General features: G+C 34.1%; 1 protein-coding gene across 7 annotated transcripts in view; it reads right to left on the bottom strand.

Annotated features, from left to right (window-relative positions):
• The window catches only part of LOC145258090 (uncharacterized), an 86,560-nt gene that overhangs the window by 22,752 nt on the left and 40,437 nt on the right, over positions 1-23,371 (bottom strand). For 4 of the 7 annotated variants that reach the window (XM_080115825.1, XM_080115822.1, XM_080115824.1 and 1 more), the window contains 2 exons: positions 16,065-16,100; positions 11,319-11,354 (listed from right to left, as the gene is read on the bottom strand). In XM_080115825.1, the coding sequence (XP_079971951.1) occupies positions 11,319-11,354; positions 16,065-16,100 (72 nt within the window). Of the gene's footprint in view, positions 1-3,951; positions 4,603-11,318; positions 11,355-16,064; positions 16,101-23,371 lie in introns of those variants that run through there. The other 3 variants (XM_080115826.1, XM_080115827.1, XM_080115823.1) reach the window with 3 other exon arrangements.

Here is a 23,371-nt window from a genome sequence, read left to right on the forward strand (position 1 = left end):
TGGAATCCACGTTTTGATTTAGGCACAGATAAAGAGTGGGGGAAATCTTTCACAGTGGATTAAGCTAGACGGGTGTTTTTCGTGAAAGATTGGCGAGGGGGGGACCAGAGATTGGAGTTCAGACGAGCACCTGCCATGGAAATAACAATAAAACAAGGATAGGCTCGCTACGTCTCTTCTGTGGGAGAGAGGTTGCAGGGTAGAGAAAAGGGCATCCCTCACTAAGCCACAAAGTCTATTTTGTACTCTGTCAAGGCAGGATAGGCTGTTTTTAGCAGCTCCTGCCCAGATATGGCAGCAGTATTCCATCCTTGGACGCACTTGGCAATAAGTCTGCGAGAGGTTAAATTTAGTTTCTTTTTTTCCAGGAATTTAAACTGCATTCTTCCTTTTTATTTTTACATTTTATTTTTATTTTGTCAAAGCTTCTTAAGACTATATATATATATATATATATATATATATATATATATATATATATGTATATATATATATATATGTATATGTATATATATATATATGTATATATATATATATATATGTATGTATATATATAGTCTAAAAAAGCTTTGAACAAAATAAAAATATTAATATATATATATATATTTACACACACACACACACACACACACACACATATATATATAAGATACACACACACACACACATATATATATATATATGTATATATATATATGTATATATATACACTTATATATATATCTTATTCACTTAAAAAATTTTCTATATTGTATCCCTTATAATTTATCTCCTCACATTTATTATCTTATTATAGTATATTCCTAATAATTTATATTTCTTCTAAGTACTAAAAAAAAAAAAAAACCTTGACACTTCCAAAGCATGTGGACCCGACCTCATCCCAGCTGTGCTATTAAAAAAGTGCTCAGCCGAAGTAGCTCCAGTTCTCTCCAAACTCTACAACAAATGCCTTAATGAATCTTGCTTTCCGAGCTGTTGGAAAACTGCTTCTGTGGTACCAGTATTCAAGAATTCTGGCGAAAGAACTGACCCATTAAATTATCGCCCTATTAGCCTCCTCCCACTTTTTGCAAAAATATTTGAGACCTTAATTAACCATGCTCTAGTCCAGCACCTTACAGATGCTAAACTTCTGACCGACCATCAATATGGATTTAGACAAGCCCGTTCCACGGCAGACATCCTCACTGTAATCTCTGAACGCATATACCATTCACTGGACAAAGCGGGAGAGGGCAGAGCGGTAGTTCTAGATATATCTAAGGCTTTTGACAGGGTATGGCATGAGGGTCTCCTCAGGAAGATTAGATCTTACGGTATCACTGGTAGAATACTTAACATAATTAAATCCTTCTTAGATAAGAGAAAAATCCAGGTTGTCCTCGACGGTCGTACGTCTAAACAATATAATATAAATGCGGGAGTGCCCCAGGGATCTATCCTTGGTCCTCTGCTGTTCCTGATATTCATAAATGACCTCCCCGACAAAATTGCCTCTGAGATGGGTATATATGCTGATGACACCACACTCTATAGCAGGCACGACAGGAAAACAAATGAACATATATCTAAAGTAATGGCAGAAACACTAGAGGATGACCTCAAATCAGTAGTGGAATGGGGACAAAAATGGATGGTAACGTTCAATGCCACCAAGACAAAACTGGTTTCATTCAATAATTACAAGAAACCTTCTCTACCACCTATAGCAATGGCCAACAACTCTTTAGCTGAGAGTACGTCTTTCAAGCTCCTTGGCCTAACGTTCACAAGAAACATGAGCTGGAACAATTACATCGAGGGCATTGCCAGGGCCGCTGCGAGGAAGGTGGGCTCTCTCTACCGTGCTAGAAAACTTCTAACACCCGAAAGTATCCTGTACCTCTATAAGGCCACTATTCGCCCATGTATGGAGTATTGCTGTCACATTTGGGCCGGTGCATCGGCTACTAGTCTCTCGCTCCTTGACAGGGTTCAAAAGAGAGTCGCAAATCTGATAGGCCCTAAACTGGCATCAAAACTTCAGCCTCTGTCCCATCGTCGAAACGTTGCATCCCTCTGCCTGTTCTACAAGTATTATAATGGTGAATGCTCTGAAGAACTGCAAGCACTTGTGCCCCCACGACGTGAACACCCTCGACAGACCCGACAAGCTACAAAATCCCACCCCCACACTGTAGAGATCCCTAGATGTAAAAGATCTTTCTACTCCAGTAGTTTCTTCCCCAGAACTGCTAGACTTTGGAATTCCATTCCAGGTCACTGCTTCCCCAACTGTACTGACATGCATAAGTTCAAGTGCAACGTGAACCAACATCTCGCTGCCCTAATCCCTACATAGTACCCCAGTAGATGTTTCCCCTGATAGTAGCCCCCTACATTAAAGTGGCAATGTGCCTTGTTTGGGGTGAAAATGTAATAATAAAAAAAAAAAAAAAAAAAAAAAGGACTGTTATAATTTCCGATATCCCTTCTGAAATATACCGACATAGCATAAATCTCCTATTTCAAGTAAACCCCTTCCATAGCTATAACCTATTAATACATAGGATTAAATAAGCACCTTCTTTCAATTTACTTACCCTACGTTCTCCCCGAGAGTTTAATAACACATATTGTTCACATATATTGAACCCATCGTGACGTGCTATACTCCTACCTGCATTATATTTTAAAATAAAAACTGTACTCCTCCTATATCATATCAATTTAGTTCCTCTAAACAGCCTCAATATTTGTTTCGCTTTTAATGTACTATTGCTAGACGTCGACTTCCTATTATGTTACCTAGCATCTTCCTTCCTCTTCTAATGAGAAGCATTAGGTGTCAAATTGTTATTGTATAAAGAGTTCTCACTTACCCTACACGCCTAATTGATGTATACGCTTATAAAATAAATGAATAAATCTACATATATTAATATATACTTTATTGATTTTTATATAAGCTCAAAAACAATTTGTTGAGCATTGATGTTATTCTATTCTTTTAACTCCCCCATACATATATATATATATATATATATATATATATATATATATATATATATATATATATATATACAGGGTGGCCGAAAAGTCCCAGGACACTCTATTTTTAATATTTTAATGCTGTTAAATATGATTGATTTTAATATTCTAATGTTGTTAAAACAATTTATTTCATTTATTTTTTCAGGTTATGACTGACATCAGTGTATTTACTGTTGAGGAGCGCTTAATTGCTGCTGTTTGGGTTCACGACAGCGTTAGGAATGACATGACTATGGAAGATGTTCGAAGTGCTTTAACAGAAAGATTTGGAAAGCCCGCGCCATCAAGAAGTAATCTTTATCTGTGGGAGAAGAAAGTTTTTGAAACAGGTAGCGTTCTGGATCAGGCAAGAAGTGGCAGGCCTGAAACACAAAAGGAAACGTGTGCTGGTGTTCAAGAATCACTGCAACAGTCTCCCAAGAAATCCACAAGAAAACGTTCTGCTGAACTTGGAATACCAAGGGCTACCATGATGGATCATATGAAAAAGGACTTGGATGTCAAAGCTTATAAGCCCATGTCGGTAAATCAGTTGTCAGATGAAGATATGGATCGAAGAAAAGAATTCTGTGAGAAATTTTTAAAACGCTTTCCTGATGGTCCAAGAAATCACAGAAAGATAATATTCAGCGATGAATGCGCCATTTATAAAAGTTCTAAAAGTCGAAACATATATTTCTGGGCTAAAGAAACCCCCTTTTACAAAGAAGAAGTTGAAAATAATCCTCCACATGTCATGATTTGGGCTGCATTGACATCTGAACATTTGATTGGTCCTTATTTCTTTGATGGCAATGTCAACCAGGAATCATATGCCAACATGATTAGAAACTGGTTCATTCCCAAGTTAATAGAACTTGGTATTAAGGATCGTGTATGGCTACAGCAAGATGGTGCACTCGCACATTATGCACTTCCTGTGAGAGCGCTGCTAAATGCAGATTTTCGTGATCGATGGATTGGGCGCGGATCAAATTCTTTTGCTTGGCCACCACGAAGCCCCGACTTGACCACTCCAGACAACTCATTATGGGGTTAATTAAAGGTCAAGTTTCTGGTATTAGATACGAAACCATTGATCAGCTAAAGCATGCGATTATTGCAGCTTTTGCTAGCGTATCAAGGAATTCTCTAAAAAAAATGGCACAAAGAACCTGGAGGCGAATGGAATTGTGCAAGAACAACGAGGGCCAACATACTGATCCCCTAGACCACTAAATTACTCTAGTTGTTTTCTGCTTTGTTTCTAATAAAGTTCTCTTTTTTTGTTGAATATATATGTTTTCTGTGTGTTTCATTAAAAAATACTGTGTTTTATTAAAAATACATGTATAGTATCCTGGGACTTTTCGGCCACCCTGTATGTATATATATATGCAAAGATGGCTGCCGGAACAAACACACCATGTTGAGTCTTCTATGAACTTTTTTCTTCTTGCAGCATTATATTGTCATGCAATTTTTCGCTATAAGCAAAGCATTTCTAATGTCTCTGAAGAGTTTGTGCAGGAAAATAGACGGTGTTGACATAATAATGACCGTTTGTTTCTGCGTAAGGGAACGTATCTGTAAAAAAATGTACCGAAATTTTAACAATCTTGATGCATGAAAAATATTTGCATCTTGGAATGTAACTAAACTGTTATTCTTTTATATATTCTCTGTTGTTATAGTTAACATGTTGAGGTTATAAACGAAATGGATTCATATACACAAAGAGCCAAATATAATGGAAAAACATTTTAACAAAACAATATATGAAATTAAATGAGCATGAACGACGAAGGATGATGAATATATTCATGAATATATATGACAAATGTATTTCGGTGCCTAAAGAGTAGCTATTTTGGAATATTTTTAAATAATTTCATGTTTAAATTTGTCCAGCTGGTTACGAAACAATTGTAACACATAAGTAAATACACCATCTGATTTTTTTATTGCAATTTCACCCCAAAACAGGCATATTGCCATTTTGCTGTAGGGGGCTACTATCAGAGACTTCAGCTACAGGGGTACTATGTGGGGAGTTGGGCAGCAAGATGTCAGTTCACGTTACACTTTAACTTCTGCATGTCAGTACAGTTGGGGAAGCAGGAACTCGAAAGGGAATTCCAAAGTCTAGTGGTTCTGGGGAAGAAACTACTGGAGTACAAGGCTCCCTTACATCTAGGGATCTCAAATGTGAAGGGGTGGGATCTTGCTGCTTGTTGGGTTTGTCGGTGGTAATTACGTCGAGGAGGTACAAGGGCTTGCAGTTCGTCGGAGCATTCACCGTTAAAGTACTTGTAGAACAGGCAGAGGGATGCTACATTTCATCGATGGGACAGAGGCTGAAGTTTAAAGGAAAGTTCAGGCCTATCAGGTTGGCGACTCTCTTTTGAACCTTGTCTATGATGCACCAGCCCAAATATGACAGCAATACTCAATACATGGGCGAATGGTGGCCTTATAGAGATACAGAATACTTCTGGGCGTTAGTAGCTTTCTAGCATGGTAGAGAGAACCTACCTTTTTCGCAGCGGTCCTGGCAATGCTCTCAATGTAATTTTTCCAACTCATGTTTCCTGTGAACGTTAGGCCGAGGAGTTTAAAAGATGTACTTTCAGATAAAGAGTCTTTGGACATTGCTATTGGTGGTAAAGAAGATGTCTTGTATTTATTGAAGGAAACAAGTTTAGTCTTAAAAGCACTATTTTTGTCCCCATTCCATTACAGATCAGAGGTAATCCTCTAGTGCTTCTGCCATTTCTTTAGATATGTGTTCATTTGTTTTCCTGTCATGTCTGTTATAGAGCGTGCTGTCGTCAGCATATATACCCATTCCCGCATTTATATCATATTGTTTAGATGTATGACCGTCGAGGACAACCTGGATTTTTCTCTTATCTAAGAAGGATTTAATCATGTTAAGTATTCTTCCAGTGATACCGTATAATCTGATTTTCCTGAGAAGACCTTCATGCCATAACCTGTCAAAAGCCTTAGATATATCTAGAGCTACCGCTCTACCCTCCCCTGCTTTGTCAAGTGAATGGTATATACGTTCAGAGATTACAGTTAGAATGTCTGCCGTGTAATGGCCTTGCCTAAATCCATATTGTTGGTCGGTAAGAAGTTTAGCATCTGTAAGATGATGGACAAGAGCTTGGTTAATAATGGACTGAAATATTTTAGCGAAAAGGGGGAGGAGGCTAATGGGGCAGTAATTTACTGGATCAGTTCTTTCACCAGAATTCTTGAAAACTGGTATCACAGAAGCAGTTTTCCAGCAGGCAGGAAAGCAAAATTCCTTAAGGCATTTGTTGTAAAGTTTGGAGAGAACTGGCGCTACTTCGGCAGAGCACTTTTTTAATAGCACAGCCAGGATGAGATCAGGTCCACATGCTTTTAAAGTGTCAAGATTTTTTATGATGGCATGCACCTGAGAAGGGGTGATTTTCAGATCGTCTAGTGTGGTGTCTGTCTGCAAAGGAAAGTCAGGGAGGGGGTTGTTGGAAGAGTCCAGTGTGGAGTTGGAGGCAAACCGACTGGAAAGCATGTTAGCCTTCTTGGTTGCTGAGCAAACAACTTCGTGATTGTTGGATAGTGGGGGAATTGTTTATTGCCCATTATTTACTACACTGTTTTAGATTTTCTAGAAGTCACGGGTTCCTAATTTCTGTGCTTCGATGCGTTTTTTGGTGGTTTCAGTAAATTCTCTCTGAGCTGTCGCTATTTCTTTCTTACAGTTATTTCTGGCTTCTATATACTGGACTTATTTGAACTGGACTTATGTTGGTTAAATCTGCGGTACGCATGCTGCCTTTGCGCGATGGCAGCTGCACAACTAGAAGTAAACCATTGGGGAGAGTGAGGCTGGCTATAAAACTTCCGCATGGAAACATGTGCTTCAATTGGTGTTTTGAACCACTCAGTGGTCTCCTGTGCGCACTTTTCAGCAGGAAGTGAGAAGATATTTCGCCATGGGGCGTCTCTGGTGAGATCCCTGATGGCTTCCCAGTCAGCCTTTTTATAATATCTCGTTGTTTTGAGTAATGGCTCATTCGTTATGGCTCTAGAGTTTAGTGCGATTTCAACTCTTATCACTACATGATCAACATTTCCAATTGGGCTGTGGCCATTTGTAACGCAATCATCGGGGACTGTGGTCAGAAACAGATCTAACAGTGATGCGTGTTGTTCTTAATGGTCAGAGTTTGAAACGTAACCGTCTGTGATAGGGAGTGAGATATAGAGAAGCTATGTGTTGTGGTACAAGCTGCGTCTGTGTAAATAGAAAATCCAAGCCAGTTACTGTGGTGGACATTGAAGTCACCAAATACATGCACTTGTGTGCTAGTGTCGAGGGAAAGTGTTGTATCTATGCTGTCAGAGACTTTGTTTATAAGGGTACAGTCCTGGGTTGAGGGAGTGCGGTAGAGAAATAAAAGTAACTAATGTAACTGGTGTTCTTATTATATATTTTGTTGTCTTGATTTTGCATATATATATATATATATATATATATATATATATATATATATATATATATAAAACAAAGCTGAACGTCTGTGTGTGTGTGTTTGTGTGTGTGTGTAGTATTCCAGATGATTCCCGAAACGATGAAACACTAGTATATATATATATATATATATATATATATATATATATATATATATATATATATATATATATATATATTCCCAATGTTTCCCAAATGGCTGAAACACTAGTGTCTGTAGGTATTTAACTATTATAGTATATATATATATATATATATATATATATATATATATATATATATATATATATTTATATATATATATATATATATATATATTTATATATATATATATATATATATATTAAGTAATGTGAGGGATAATTTAAAATTTAAAAATCAAATTATAATTAAATTAAAATTAAAAATCCGTTTCATAAGAAGGAACAACAACAAAATCAATTATCTGTACGATCGTTTCGGAAAACAATGATTTTTTATTGTGGTAGACATCAAGTTACGTACAATAATTACATATAGTTTTTTAATAAGCAAGGTCTCCTCGGCAGCAAATTTTGAAGGGTTTTGAAGACACTATAAATAAACCTAGCATTAAAAGTAAGGCAGATGTATATTATTTCAATTTTTTTCAGATACATCTGCCTTACTTTTAATGCTAGGTTTATTTATGGTGTCTTTTAAATTTAATAAAAACCCTTCAAAATTTGCTGCCGAGGAGACTTTGCTTATTAAAAAATTATATGTAATTATTGTACGTAACTTGATGTCTACCACAATAAAAAGCATTGTTTTCCGAAACGATCGTACAGATAATTGATTTTGTTGTTGTTCCTTCTTATGAAACGGATTTTTAATTATAATTTAATTATTTGATTTTTAAATTTTTAATTATCAATCATATTACTTAATATTGAATTAGCTCTAGGATATTTACCTATCGAGCTTATTATATATCTAAATTACAACGAGCACTTTCTCTTTCCTGTATTTTAATTAAACTAGTAATTTCACTGTTACATTGAAATACACTCAGCTCTTTAGACTATTGTTCTAATCTCCTTTAAATATATATATATATATATATATATATATATATATATATATATATATATATATATATATATATATATATATATATATATATATTGTATTCACGGGTATTTCTTTTAATATATGTAAATATGTATGAATAAAAACCTTTTTGTATTCCTACACGTCAACACACAGGAAATAATAACAGAAAAGATTTAAACATTTATATATTTTTCGTATTGATTTTTTATCCATACATACTTTTCTTCGCTTCCTGAATTTACCAATTTATCTAACTTCCTATGTTCGGTTTGTTTCCCTATTTTCACATGTTTTAACCGATATAAAAATATTACAATTTTTTTTTTGCATTTTTTTGCATTTTATCACTTACCATTATAAAGTGTTGTTTCATTAAATACCATAACCAGCAAATCCTTAGCTCAGCTAAATATTGGTTTTGTGGTATTCTGTCAAACAATAAATTTCCTTGCTAATTTTGGTCCTGTATATGACCTTAAGCTATATCGAGTGGTGAGGCCCCAGCTTGCAGGCTTTGGGGAGTGTGAAGCCACCCTTTAATTGCCATTGCTCCCAGGTCCACTCGGACCTGGAGTTGTAGTACCTCTTAGGGTCCCAGCTGTGGTTTAAATAGAAAACGACTTGAAAACAACAAATATATTCTATTAAAAAATTTTCTTTAAAATCTTTGGATTCAGCATTAAATAACCCGAAACAGGTTGATATGCCGTAAAACAAAACCAACCAACCAACAACCTTGCAAATTTTAATTTACAGTCTTGATTTTTTTTCATTATATATATATATATATATATATATATATATATATATATATATATATATATATATATATTATAATATAAAGCTGGAGTCTCTGTATGTGTGTGTGTGTGTGTGTGTGTGTGTGTGTGTGTGTGTGTGTGTGTGTGTGTGGTCACGAATAGGCTCCTATGTTGTTGACTATTATAGAAAACTGATCACATATAATGATAGAAGATGTATCGAGACACAGAAATAGGTATGTTTGATCTGGCAGAACGGTGGTTCATAAAAATTGTGGGGTCTGCGTTCGCTCCTGGCCCCCAAAGTATGGAAATAAAAAATGAAAAAAAAAAACATTTACAAGGGTTTTTGATATAGATGTACATAAGAATACTTTGATGTATGTTTAAACTTAAATAAGGATGGTATAATAAAATTGTGGGTTTGTGTTCGCGCTTGGCCTCCATAGAATAGAAATAAGCACAAACTTTAATAAAGACTTTTCATATCTATCTGTGTAAGTATACTTTGATAATTATGTTTCAGTCTGAGGAAATATGGTATAATAAAATTATGAAGTTTTCATTCGCGCCTGACCTCCATAGAATGGAAATATGCACAAAGTTTAACAAGGCTTTTTAATATAGATCCACAGAATATTGTGATAGGTTTTTAAGTGTGAACAGGTATGGTATAATAAATGATGGGGTTTATCTATTTTATTTTTACTTTCATCATATTTTGCTTTGGGTTTGATACCCCCAAATTCGAAGCTATCTCTTTACAACCCTTCCGTTTCATAACCTATCATACTTTAATAAATCAGAGTCCATTTTCTGTAGGCTGTTTTTGAACCCAGTCAACGACGGGTACTTTTGCTAGTATATATATATATATATATATATATATATATATATATATATATATATGTATATATATATATATATATATATATATATATATATATATATATATATATGTATATGCATAAACATCTTTCTCTCTATATATATAAACACAGACTCATACATATACTCATACACACACATGCGCGTACACACACACACATATATATATATGTATACATACATATATATATGTGTGTGTGTGTGTGTGTGTGTGTGTGTGTGTGTGTGTGTGTGTGTGTGTGTGTGTGTGTGTGTTAGCGGGGGAAGCGTCCAGCGTTATCCAGTCGTAAAATACGATTAAATATGATATTTTAATTTATGGAGATTTCGTATATATTATAATAGAGTCAATTTATAAAAACAAAAAACTTCCGTGCCATCTTATCGTGTTGGTAAAAGAACAAAATTCCGCAAGATGGGCGCGAACTTGTAAAAATTTAGTTTGTAAGCAAACACGCTATCGATTGGATCAAAACGATGTAGATGTGATCATGTTGAAAATTTAGCTTTTTAAAATGAAACAACAAATCAACCGTTCACGCATGCGTAATTAACAAACAGCATCGAAACCAAGAATTTTTATCTCATTCCTCCTTCAAACCAACAATATTTCTACATGGAATAATTGACGATTTTTTCTAATGTTTCGATATTATGCGTCCGAGAGGTCGCTCTTTCTAACGATACAAGGTTCAGGTTCATACAGGTTCGATGCGAATAACAAAAGTGATTAGCGGACATACAAACACACAAACACATAAACACGCAGACAAAACTCGAGGGCCGACCATTGGGCCTGATGACCAACAAGCAAGGGAAGATAAGTCTTAACCCTTGACCTCGTGATCGTATGAGAGTCGCCTGGAGATATGATGTTGGCAACAACAATTTTTGGATTCCCTTTATAACTGAATGGATTCTATTTTTCTTTACGAAGGGGAATAACTCGAGTCAATAATAATTGCTTCCATAAAGAAATAATGTTGAAAGGAGAACACGGTAATCTTCGAAATACTTTCATTCTAAATTCTATGATTAAAGAAAATACTTACCAGAATCCTGATGTCGCACGGAATTTCTTAACATTCCTGTTAGAAAAAAAAGAAAATCTATATTATAATCCTCTCTCTCTCTCTCTCTCTCTCTCTCTCTCTCTCTCTCTCTCTCTCTCTCTCTCTCTCTCTCGAAAACTACTGGATGTTAGTGCAAATTTGTAAGCTGAACATATAAGCGTCCGCTCAAGTTTACCCAGAATATGACGTAAACTGCAAATTTTACAAACGCTACAAAACAGAAAATAACAACATTCTTCGGATACGGATTACAATAAAAAAACATAGAAAAGCAAAATTAAAATATATCAACAATATACTGTACGTTTTAATTTTCGAACGTTTTAATTTTTGTACGTTTTAATTTTTGTACGTTTTAATTTTCATACGTCTTAATTTTCGTACATTTTAATTTTTGTACGTTTTAATTTTTGTACGTTTGAATTTTTGTTCGTTTTAATTTTTATACGTTTGAATTTTCGTACATTTTAATTTTTGTACGTTTTAATTTTTATACGTTTGAATTTTCGTACATTTTAATTTTCGTACGTTTTAATTTTTGTACGTTTGAATTTTTGTACGTTTGAATTTTCGTACATTTTAATTTTTGTACGTTTGAATTTTTGTACGTTTTAATTTTCTTTTCTTGCATGATTCAAAAACTTCATTTTAGAGTATGGGAGTAAAGTTAGGATTTAGGGTTAAGGTTAAGGCTAGAGTTAGGGTTAGGGCTAGTGTAAGCGTAATGTTTAGGTTTTAGGGATTAGGGTTAGGGTTAATGTTAGGGTTTAGCATAAGGATTAGGGTTAAGGCGAGCGTTAGGGTTAGAGGTAGGGTTATAGCGAGAAGGAATCACAGCTAACAGTTCAAGGTTATGCTCTATGGACCTGAACCTTAGAATAATTACTCTTCCTTTCTTCCAGGCTCACGTTTTATGGCTTTAACTTATTTTTAATCATTGTTGTTTTTATCCAAATAACTAAATTAACTAAATAGGCCGTAAACTTGTTCAAATGACATTAAAACCACCGAGCCATACAACAACTGTGAAAAATAGAAGAAAACATAAATTCATTGAATAATAATAGATACTTCTTCGCAGACGTCGATGATCGTGGCTCATTAGTCGTTCGGACCATTGTCACCATGATTTTCTTTGCAGTAACTTATAGTGGGTTACAATTACTTGCATTAAAGGCAGAGCTCACACAGAGCGGATACTGTTAACAATTGCACCTCAATCAGTATTATTCGAAGAATCAACCAGTTCCGTAAGGAACCATCAGTTCAACAGTTCATCCATCATGCGACAGCCATGACTTCATGTACCCTGATCTGGGGGAAAGGGTTAAGTAGGTACTCGACTTTGCTCAAGGGTCTTCCACAAGATGCGGAGTGAAAGAGGTGTCTTACTGTTTCCATCACCCCATACTATACAGCCTAGTATACCTAAATGGTCACCCATCTGGTACTGGCCAGGTTCAATGTTGTTTAACTTCGGTGATTATACCGTATATATAAATATTTGTGTGATGTCTTTCGGCGGTCAGAGCCCTCCAAGGTCACTGCGGCAAGCGGCCTCTAGTTGGGACGGTATAGGCGGCGTCGAATCAATAGACCGCTGCACCGTTTCGCTGTCCCTCTTTACACAGACAAGCATGTGGCATAAGCTATTGGATTCACTGCGTCTCATAGCGGTATAACCGGGGATCTGAGGTTCGTCTGGTCCAGACTTCAGCCAGGTATCCAGCGCCGACTTGAACGATTCTGTTTTGCAGTTCGTGATCTTTCTGATGTTACGTGGTAGGCAATTGAAGAGCGTAGGACCCCGGGAATTTAAACTCGATTAATAAAAAAGGTGGCTGATTATTATATTTATGATGTGTCACACTGTTGGGGAAGTTCTGCGTGGAGGAGTTCTGTCGCTCCACTCATTTTCACGGCGATCGTTAGAAACATATATTTGTCAATGAGACAGGCATATCTTGATTGCTTGCAGTTTTCTGTTGCCGCTGATGCATATTCAAGTTTTGTTTTCGAATCCGTTGATGACACGACTTTAGAAAAAGCGTATTTATTCTCTAAAAATATGAAACATGTCAAAATGTATAGAAAATTATTGACAAAAGAATTAACTGTATGGTTAATTTGTTTCAAAAACATGCCACGTTCTGAGGAAATCAGCTGATAAGACAAGAATACATTTGTTAAAATTTAATGTTTCCGGTAAAAGATATTAGAAAAATGTCGAGTAAAAAGCTATTAGGTTGGTGCAAAAATAATGCCATGTTTTTTACCTTCTGACTTATATATAAAAAACATTATTTTTGCACCAACCTAATATATTTGCAAAATGTCAAAACATGTAAAGCAATCTAATAGTTAATAGTTAATTAATTAATACTTAATTAATTATTAGTTAATAGTTAATTAGTTAATAGTAAAGCGTTTCACAGAGGCTAAGTATCTTCTCGCTCTTCGATATATTCGATTAGTTTGATAGCTAATATATTGCCGACTATCAACGCAATGGTTGTAGGTTCAATCCCCGGCTAGGGAAAGGTGCTAATCTAGCCGCACTTTCACGCTAGTATGATTCTTCTTCTACTTGGTTTTATTAAATTCTTTACAAGCAAAATTTCTGTATACATTTTGCTTATTCCTCCCACCTGATATTATCATCAGATGGGAGGAATAAGCAAAATGTATGCAAATTATTTCTTCGAAACTCCATGGATTAAGGACTTTCACCTCTATTTGCGTTTCCTTTCCGAAAAATAAATGTGTTTTTAACTCTTGCTAAAGTGTTTAATTATCTACCTTGAAGAATGTGTGTATGTATATATATATATATATATATATATATATATATATATATATATATATATATATATATATATATATATATATATATATATATATATATATGGGGGAATAAATATATATATATATAGGGGGGAATAAATTTCGCTTTCGCTCGTACTAGAAAAATTAAATTATATTTTACATTCGTTTTATCCTAATAAAATACACAACCACCACATGTTGTTTAAATTTTGCAATTAATTAAATTTAATTAGATTAAAAATTATCTTCAGAGAAAAAAATATTTGCATTTAACTAAAAAACACAAATAAATATCAACTTAATTAACGCGCTTTCCTTCCTCATCAAGATATATATATATATATATATATATATATATATATATATATATATATATTGTGTGTGTGTGCGTATTTTAGGCAGTATTCTTTCATTTAAGCAAACATTGCTAACTTGCTCAACGTAATAGAATTTTATCTTGTGAGACTGATTTTGACGTGTTGGAAATTAAACAACCGTTCTCGATAATTTTGACTTTTTCCCTTTTCGGTAGCATTTTGTTCGTTTTTTTTTGTTTTTGTTTTTTTTTTTTTCAAATGACGATGATTCAAGGAAGAATCGAAACCGTTCATGATACATAGAGAAAATGCATTTTTATTTTAACACAACAATAACCACTTATTAAAATTGAAAATTTAATAGGTCAGCAGAGGAACTATGTAATTTTTAACAGTCTTTACTATAGTAAACAACTGGTAATCCCTGAAATAACAACTATTGAAATAAATAAATAAATAAATTGTGAATTCGTGAAAAAATATGATTTAACGATGAAAGCAGATTAATTGATTTACTGTCAAAATAATTTTGCAACAAAAGATTAAAAAATGATTTTTTATATAGTTTTAAAGTTAAAAAGCTTCCAAGTGTGTGTGTATATATATATATATATATATATATATATATATATATATATATATATATATATATATATATATATAAGGTGAGCTAAAAGTAAGCAGACACAACATGTTTGGCAGACTTGACCTTGATTTTTTTCCTTATTGTTTTAATTATATATATATATATATATATATATATATATATATATATATATATATATATATAGTCTTTGAAGTTTTTAACCTTTAAAACTATACAAAAAATATAATTTTTTATCATTCGTTAGAAAATCATCTAGTCAGTAAGTCATTTAATCACCTACAATCATTGCATCAGACCGCTCTAGAATTTACCATAGCACTAATAATTTATTTTTTTAAAGGGATCATCAATTGCTTACCATGAAACACTGTTTCGGGGATTTAAAAACAAAACAGCATATTACATCATGGCTCCCCAGCAGTGTTGATCAAGCACCACCTCTCTTAATCTTAGGAAGAAGTAATTTATAAAATATATATAGCGATTAAGCTGCACTGAAGAATCCTAGAGTGGATGAAACGCGGAATATTCAGTGTAGCTTAATCGCCATATATATTTCAGAAATTACTAACTAGCTCTACCTACGTATTGAGCACTTTTGAAGTAAATACTTAAAGTTTATGAATAAATTTATACTTTCGTATCTTAATTTTATGTGAGTAAATGAAGTAGTTATATATATATATATATATATATATATAATATTCTGAACATTTTTGTGTTCATATAATTGAGACTTCTCAACGTCTGAAGAGAGGCCGTTCTTATGAATATTTTCAAACGATATAAGGTTTGAAATTGTCCGAATGGTCACGAAACAATAGTAACGAAAATTGAAAATATACTACTTGTTGCTATCAATCCAATCTTAGTTGTTTCGATTTTGTTATTCGTTCAATCACATAGTTTCTTACTGGTATATCTTTAACGTAAATGCAGGCAAAACTTAACGAGTTAATAATTGTTCAGACTTACCTTCAGTACGGAGAAGCACCTTTTGTTCCTCACTACCTGTTAACAATTGTGAAAACGTTTGTTACAAAATGCCCTAAGAGCTTATTTACATTAATGTAATTTAATTTAATTGTTTATTAAAAATGTTCAACATAAAATCACGAGGTAAAGTTTGTTTACTGGGAGTATTTTTCATACATAAAATTTTGGGAATAAATTTATGAAAATGTAATATCTACTTGTCCCCCTGAGTTGTCAAACAAAACATGAGGTTATTTTCCCACATTTTCGGACTACTGTTCTCATCTTAAAGGACTGGTGTCACAGCGGTTAGAATACTTGGAAAAATTAATTGTAAAAGTGATATTCACCTTAAGCTTGAAGGGACATTTATCAGTGTGGGTTCAATCCTTAGTGTGGGCGACCGAAAAATACAATTGCGAATTACTTAGAACCTCTATCCAGTCATTGCGGATGCAACGAGAGCATGCTACCTCCATGAAGTAAATGAAATCTCGTCCAAATTCCTAAGTTTCACAGAAACATTCTCGAGTTCAACAAGATATACCTGAAGAAGGTCGGAGGTTACATCGACCGAAACGTTGTAAGGATGACACTCAAGATGAGAACAGTTGGGCGAAGAATCCAAATTATATGCTTGAAAATCATTGTTTATTGTATGGCTACAAATGAACAACTGTACATAAAATATGATAGTTTTGTGTATGTATTTGTGTATATATTTGTGTATGTATTTGTGTATATTTTTGTGTGTGTATTTTTGCGTGTATTTTTGTATATATTTGTGTATGTATTTGTGTATATATTTGTGTATGTATTTGAGTATATATTTGTGTGTGTATTTTTGCGTGTATTTATGTATATATTTGTGTATGTATTTGTGTATGTATTTGTGTATATTTTATGCACGTATTTGTGTATGTATTTGTGTATATTTTGTGCATGTATTTGTGTATGCATTTGTGTATGTGTTTGTATATATATTCTTATGTATTTTTGTATATTTTGTATATATATTTATGTATGTATTTGTGTACGTATTTGTGTATATATTTGTGTATATATTTGTGTATATATTTCTGTATATATTTCTGTATGTATTTCTGTATATATTTGTGTATGTATTTGGGTATGTTATTGTGTATATATTTGTGCATGTATTTGTTTTCATATTTGAGCATTTATTTGTGTGTATGTTTGTGTATGTACTTGTGTATATATCTGTGTGTGTATTTGTGTTTATATTTGTGTATGTATTTGTGTATATATTTGTGTAGGTATACATAAATGTTCATACAGGAGGTGGCTCCAATAAATTTCCAGACTGATTTAAAATTGTCATAGACTCTTGAAAATTCAGTATGTTATTGCTATACATCTTATGAGATGACTGATACATTTTTATGATTTCAGGTTCAAATAGGATCAAGGGCTAGATAATAATTGCTTCAGATCAAGGCTTCATGACCAATGTTTTAAGAAGATGAGTGGAATTACCTGCTACACAAAATTAGAGTGTGTAAATCACCTAAACTCCAGTTAATAGTTACTGCTGGGGGGGACAATGCTATACAATGTGATATAATAAAGTGTGTAAAAATCTCTACCAGATCATCTGTAAAACATTGAATGTTTACAGAAATAACAGTTTGAAATAAATCATACACACTCCACTATATGCAATCTTTACTGAAAAATAGAACTGCTGTTATACCTGATTTTTATGACTTCAGGTTTAAATGAACAACTACAGCAGGAATTAGAATACATCCTACTAAAGCCTGATTGTCACAGCTGGTGAATTTCAAAAATGCAATCTGGATGTGAGGACACTTTAGAAGAACGATATGCAATAAAATTCTCTTTCAAACCTAAGAAAAAATGCCACAGAAACATATGGAAAGCTTGAGACTGCTTTTAGACCATCTTGCATGAATTGAGCATCAGATTTTGAGTGGCATAAGAGATTGAAGGGAGGCAGATAGTCTGTGAGGGATGATAAGAGGTGTTGGAGGACTAAGGAAGTCAGAATACCAGAGTTGATTGGCCAAATAAAAAATTTCATGTATAAGGACCCTTGTTTTTAAAGAAATAAGTGCACAATTTGATGTCAGTGTGGGAACTTGATGCAGAAGATTTGCACAAAGTTAGTCCCAAGGGAGCTCTGAAAAGATAAAAAAGAAAGACATTTTCATGACCAAGATGGCCATCAAAACACTTCCTCACCCTCCCTATTGTCCAAACATTGCTCCCTATGATTTTCGGTTATTCCCTAAGCTCAAGTAAAACCTTAGAGGCTGTCGTTATGAGACAATTGAGGAGATGAAAGAGGCTTTGACGAGGGTCATTGACACGATCAAACAAGAGGACTTCCATGGGGCCTTCCAGAAGTTGTTGGAACGATACAACAAATGCGTTGCAGCCGGAGGAGATTACTTCGAAAGGGACTAAACATTTATGTGTGTACTATCAATAAAAGTTCCCATATGGAAAAAAAAAGTTGTGAAATTTATTGAAGGACCCTCGTATCGTTTCTTAATAACCAATGCATATACTGGAATATCTTGTGTCATTTCGCTCTAAATATTTTGTGTTACTAATATATGGCCGATCCAAATGTTGACGTTGACGAGTAAAATATAGACAAAATGACTTCATTTAGTAAAGAGTAAAATAGATTACGATATTTTCAATACTTATTGTTTGAAGAAAGTGTATAGACATTTTTATCATTTTGCCTGACTGCTCTTCCCATTTTATAGTTTTAAGTAGGGTCTAATACCATATATATATATATATATATATATATATATATATATATATATATATATATATATATATATATATATAAAATAAAAATTACAATAAGTTTACCAAGGTAATCAAAATGGTAAACTTAAAATATATTATAAATATTAAAGAGTTAATATTTACAAGTAAAGTAATCTCAACCAGATGTAAAAGCTCAATAAAACCGAAAAGGAAATAGAGCTTATAATATGAACAACTGATTAATAAAACATGTTAAAAGACATCTTGAAAAAGAGTTAAAAACATATTTAATTTACTTGATTCCTCCAGCCTTGACAGACGTGTTTTAAATATTCTCTCCAGTGCTTTTTCTTTTAATGATTTGGAATTCATTCCATTTGCGATTTTTTCCAAGGAACTCTGCCTTTTGGATCATTTTGGACCATTTGGAATTTACCGATTGGATTGGAAATTTTAAATTCGACCGTTTTGGATTTTACCATTCTTGGATTTTTACCCTTCACCGGACTATCCATTCATGTGAAATCTTTTTATTATTTTTCTTTTGCCTCCTGTTCCCCTTACCTCACCCTTTTTTTAACCAAGTAAGATCTGTGACTTACTTGTAGTTTCATTAAATACTTTTATATGCAAAATCTGATCCCGCATTTTGCTAATTCCTGCCCTCTGATGAGAAGGAGAATATTTCTTCAAAGCTCCGCGGATTAAGGACTATCCACTTATCTTGTGCTTCCTTTTTTAAAATTAAATATGTTTTTAACTCTTTTTCAAGATATCTTTTAACATGTTTTATTAATCATTTGTTCATATATATATATATATATATATATATATATATATATATATATATATATATATATATATGATAACTCAATAGAATACAAAATCCATGATCTATCAATATTTTGTCATTTTGTAATCAGTCTCCAAATGTTCACATTAATAAATATTATGTTGCAAATATTTTTTCAAATAACTTTTTTGTAATACCCCTCGAGCAACGATTTTTTAACTAAAAACAGGCAAAACAAATTAAGTAATTATTCGAGCACCTTCCATCAAAACAAAAATTATCGACAAGATCCATAAATCTAATTACTTTTTACTGTTTTTTTTTTCATTTTAAAGCTATCAGGTAATAATAAATTAAACAGACGTATGTATATATTTTTTAAAATATGGATTTTTTTCATAGTAAGTTAGATATATAGTGCAAATTTATAAAAATTCTATAAAATATTATAGTTTAATAAATAGTGTTTTATCTGATAAAATAATAACCTGTTCAGTAAACCATTTTTTTTAAATACCTGTGAATGCATAACTAATAATGAAACCAGGGTGAAACGATAAAATTGTCGCCTTAGAAAAGACGACATGATTCCATTTCCGTTTGATGAAAACTGGTTCTCTTTTTTTGTTGCGAACCATCTACTAGTTAGCCAGTTGTGTACAAATTCCAAGAGGGATAGGAGTCTATCATGTTTGAAAGTGACACAATGTTCAACAAGCAAGATCGGAGATGTGCCGCTGTACAACTCCTGCTCTCTACCGATCCTAGTTGTGACAATCATTGCCAGCTCCTTCAAAATGCATCGCTGGATTGTCATGAATAATAGGGACGTTCCTAGAGTGATGAAAACACAGTTTCCGGCCGCGATTATGGTCTTTAAAACCACATCATGTCACCTCAAATCTAAGTGTACCTAAATGTGTTGAAGAGTGTAGTGACCCCTGGTGCAATCAGGTGGCCGCTGGCGGAACTTTGGTGTGGCAGCAGGACTCGACATGACCTACAAGTCCAAAGAGACCCAGGTTTGGCTTCAAAAGAGTGGTACGACTTTGCACACAAGTCCCAGACCTGTATCGAAGCGATGATTGAGGCTGAAGGTGGCTACATTGAATAGATGTCAGCTCTAACCTTGTTGTTTTCTTTAGGGTAACACTTTTATCGTTCCATCCTGTAGTTTCGGTTGATGTAACCTCCGACCTTCTTCAGGTGTATCTTGTCGAACTCTGTAATGTTTCTGTGAAACTTAGGAATTTGGATGGAAGGACCTGTGAAGCATTGGTTAGAGTACGTAGAAAAATCGATTGTAAAAGTGATTTTCTCCTGAAGAGTGAACGAAGAGTGTGGGTGAACGAAAATTACATTTACGAATTACTAAAGACCTCTATCCAGTCATGGCTGACAGAACAAGAGCATGCTACCCTCGTGAAGTAAATAAAGGGTTCTGTTCAAATTCCCGAGTTCGACGGAAACATTCTCGAGTTCAACAAGATACACCTGAGGAAGGTCGGAGGTTACATCGACCGAAACGTTGTGAAAATGGCACTCAAGATGAGAACTGTTTGAAAAATAATAAGAATGTACAAACTACTAAATATATCTTTCACGGTTATCTCGAATTTCTAACAGATAAACAATTATAAACACAAACAAATAGTAAAATCTTACCAAAGGCAACACGTTTCTACTTACCTTTTTTTTGTTTTTTACAAGGTGGTCACCATTTATCAAGGCACGGAAGCCACTCGGGGATAAGGGTTATTGCGTGCACCGTACGTTAGTATTGGAGATTTGATAAAGTATCTACTTAAGGGGACGGTTCATCAGGAATTTGTTTATGTTAAACTTGAAGACATCCAAGTTGTATTCAGATGGGAAACAGGCAAATAGAAGAGAGTTCCACAGAGAAGCTTTGTTCATGGAATCTACCTTTTGATTTAGGCACAGATAAAGAATGAGGAAACTTTTTGACAGTGGTTTCAGCTAGACGGGTGTTTATCGTGAAAGATTGGCGAGGGGGCACCAGAGATTGGAGCTCAGACGAACACTTTCCATGGAAATAACGATAAAACAAAGACAGGCTCGCAGCGTCTCTCCTGTGGGAGAAAGGTTGCAGGGGAGAGAAAAGGGCATCTCCCACTAAGCCACGAAGTCTATTTTGTACTCTGTCAAGGCAGGATAGGCTGTTTTTAGCAGCTCCTGCCCAGATATGGCAACAGTATTCCATCCTTGGACGTACTTGGCTTTTATATAGATAGAGAATTGCATCAGTAGTGAGATATCTTCTGGAGCGGTAGAAGGATTGCCTGTTTAATTTCATGTATTCCGTGTTTTCATTTGACAGAGTACAAAATAGACTTTGTGGCTTAGTGGGGAATGACCTTTTCTCTACTCTGCAACCTCTCTCCCACAGAAGAGACGTTGCGAGCCTGTCCTTGTTTTATCGTTATTTTCATGGCAGGTGCTCGTCTGAACTCCAATCCCTGGTCCCCCCTCGCCAATCTTTCACGAAAAACACCCGTCTAGCTGAATCCACTGTGAAAAATTTCCCCCACTCTATATCTGTACCTAAATCAAAACGCGGATTCCATGAACAAAGCTTCTTTCTTAGAACTGCACGCCTGTGGAACTCTGTTCCGTCTGCCTGCTTCCCTCCGGACTACAACTTGGATGTCTTCAAGTATAATGTTAACAAATTCCTAATGAACCGCCCCCTTAAGTAAACACTCCATCAAATCTCCACACTAACGTAATGTACTTGCAATAACCCTTATCCCTGAGTGGCTTCCGGGCCTTGATAAGTGGTGATCACTGTGTAAAAAAAAAAAAAAAAAAAAAAAAATTATATTTTTATCAATGACGTATTTGATGTATTCGACATGACACCTTATATCCTCCCATGTTAAACATCAATTTAGTAAAACTACACTTGCAAACAATTTCGACTCACATGAGTCATCCTTAGTCATGGTATGATATTGACAAAACGAGTTGGTGAATTTATGTTTTTTAAGTCGATAAAAAAAAAATTGTACCAAATTCCACACATGTCATTACTTGAGTAGAATATCAGATCGTTTGTCCGTCAATTGAAAAAAATTGATAAAAAAAGACAAAAAAAATGTTCTCTTCTATAAAATGAAAATTCGTGTCAATGAAAAAATGCTGCCTAAATACACACATAGGTACAAATGTGATTTATTATCGGTACAATTTCTAACTGACACCTCCTCTCCTCTCTTCCCAGAAAATACAGGGTGTTTCAAAAGTCTTGGGGGCATTTCAAGTCTTTATATCTGCTTTATTAGGATTGGCAATAAGGTGAAAGTTTTAAAGCTAAATGTATTAAGTTTTTTGTTATTGAGTTTTTTTTTCATTTCTTTTCAGATTCAGTAATGGCGTTCACTCAACCAGAAAAGGCGTTTTGTGCACTTGAATTAGCAAAACTTGAACCGTGTGCAATGTGCACTTTGTTCAAAAAACTGCCTCCAGAAAGAAAATCCATAGTGAGATGACATGATCTATGTGACTCCAATTCAAAATGACGTGGATGAGCTGAACGCCTGAATAACAGAAGCTGTTGCATTCATTGACAACGCAATGCTGTGACGCGTTTGGTAAGAATTGGATTATCAGCTTGATGTGTGTCATGTGACTTGATGTGTGTCATGTGACTTGATGTGTGTCATGTGACTAATGGTGCTCACATTGAACATCTCTGAGATTACAACTTTCTGAATAAACC

This window comes from Euprymna scolopes, chromosome 33, assembly GCF_053919585.1.
Source record: "Euprymna scolopes isolate OS-2025 chromosome 33, ASM5391958v1, whole genome shotgun sequence".
Taxonomy (NCBI): Eukaryota; Metazoa; Mollusca; class Cephalopoda; order Sepiida; family Sepiolidae; genus Euprymna; species Euprymna scolopes.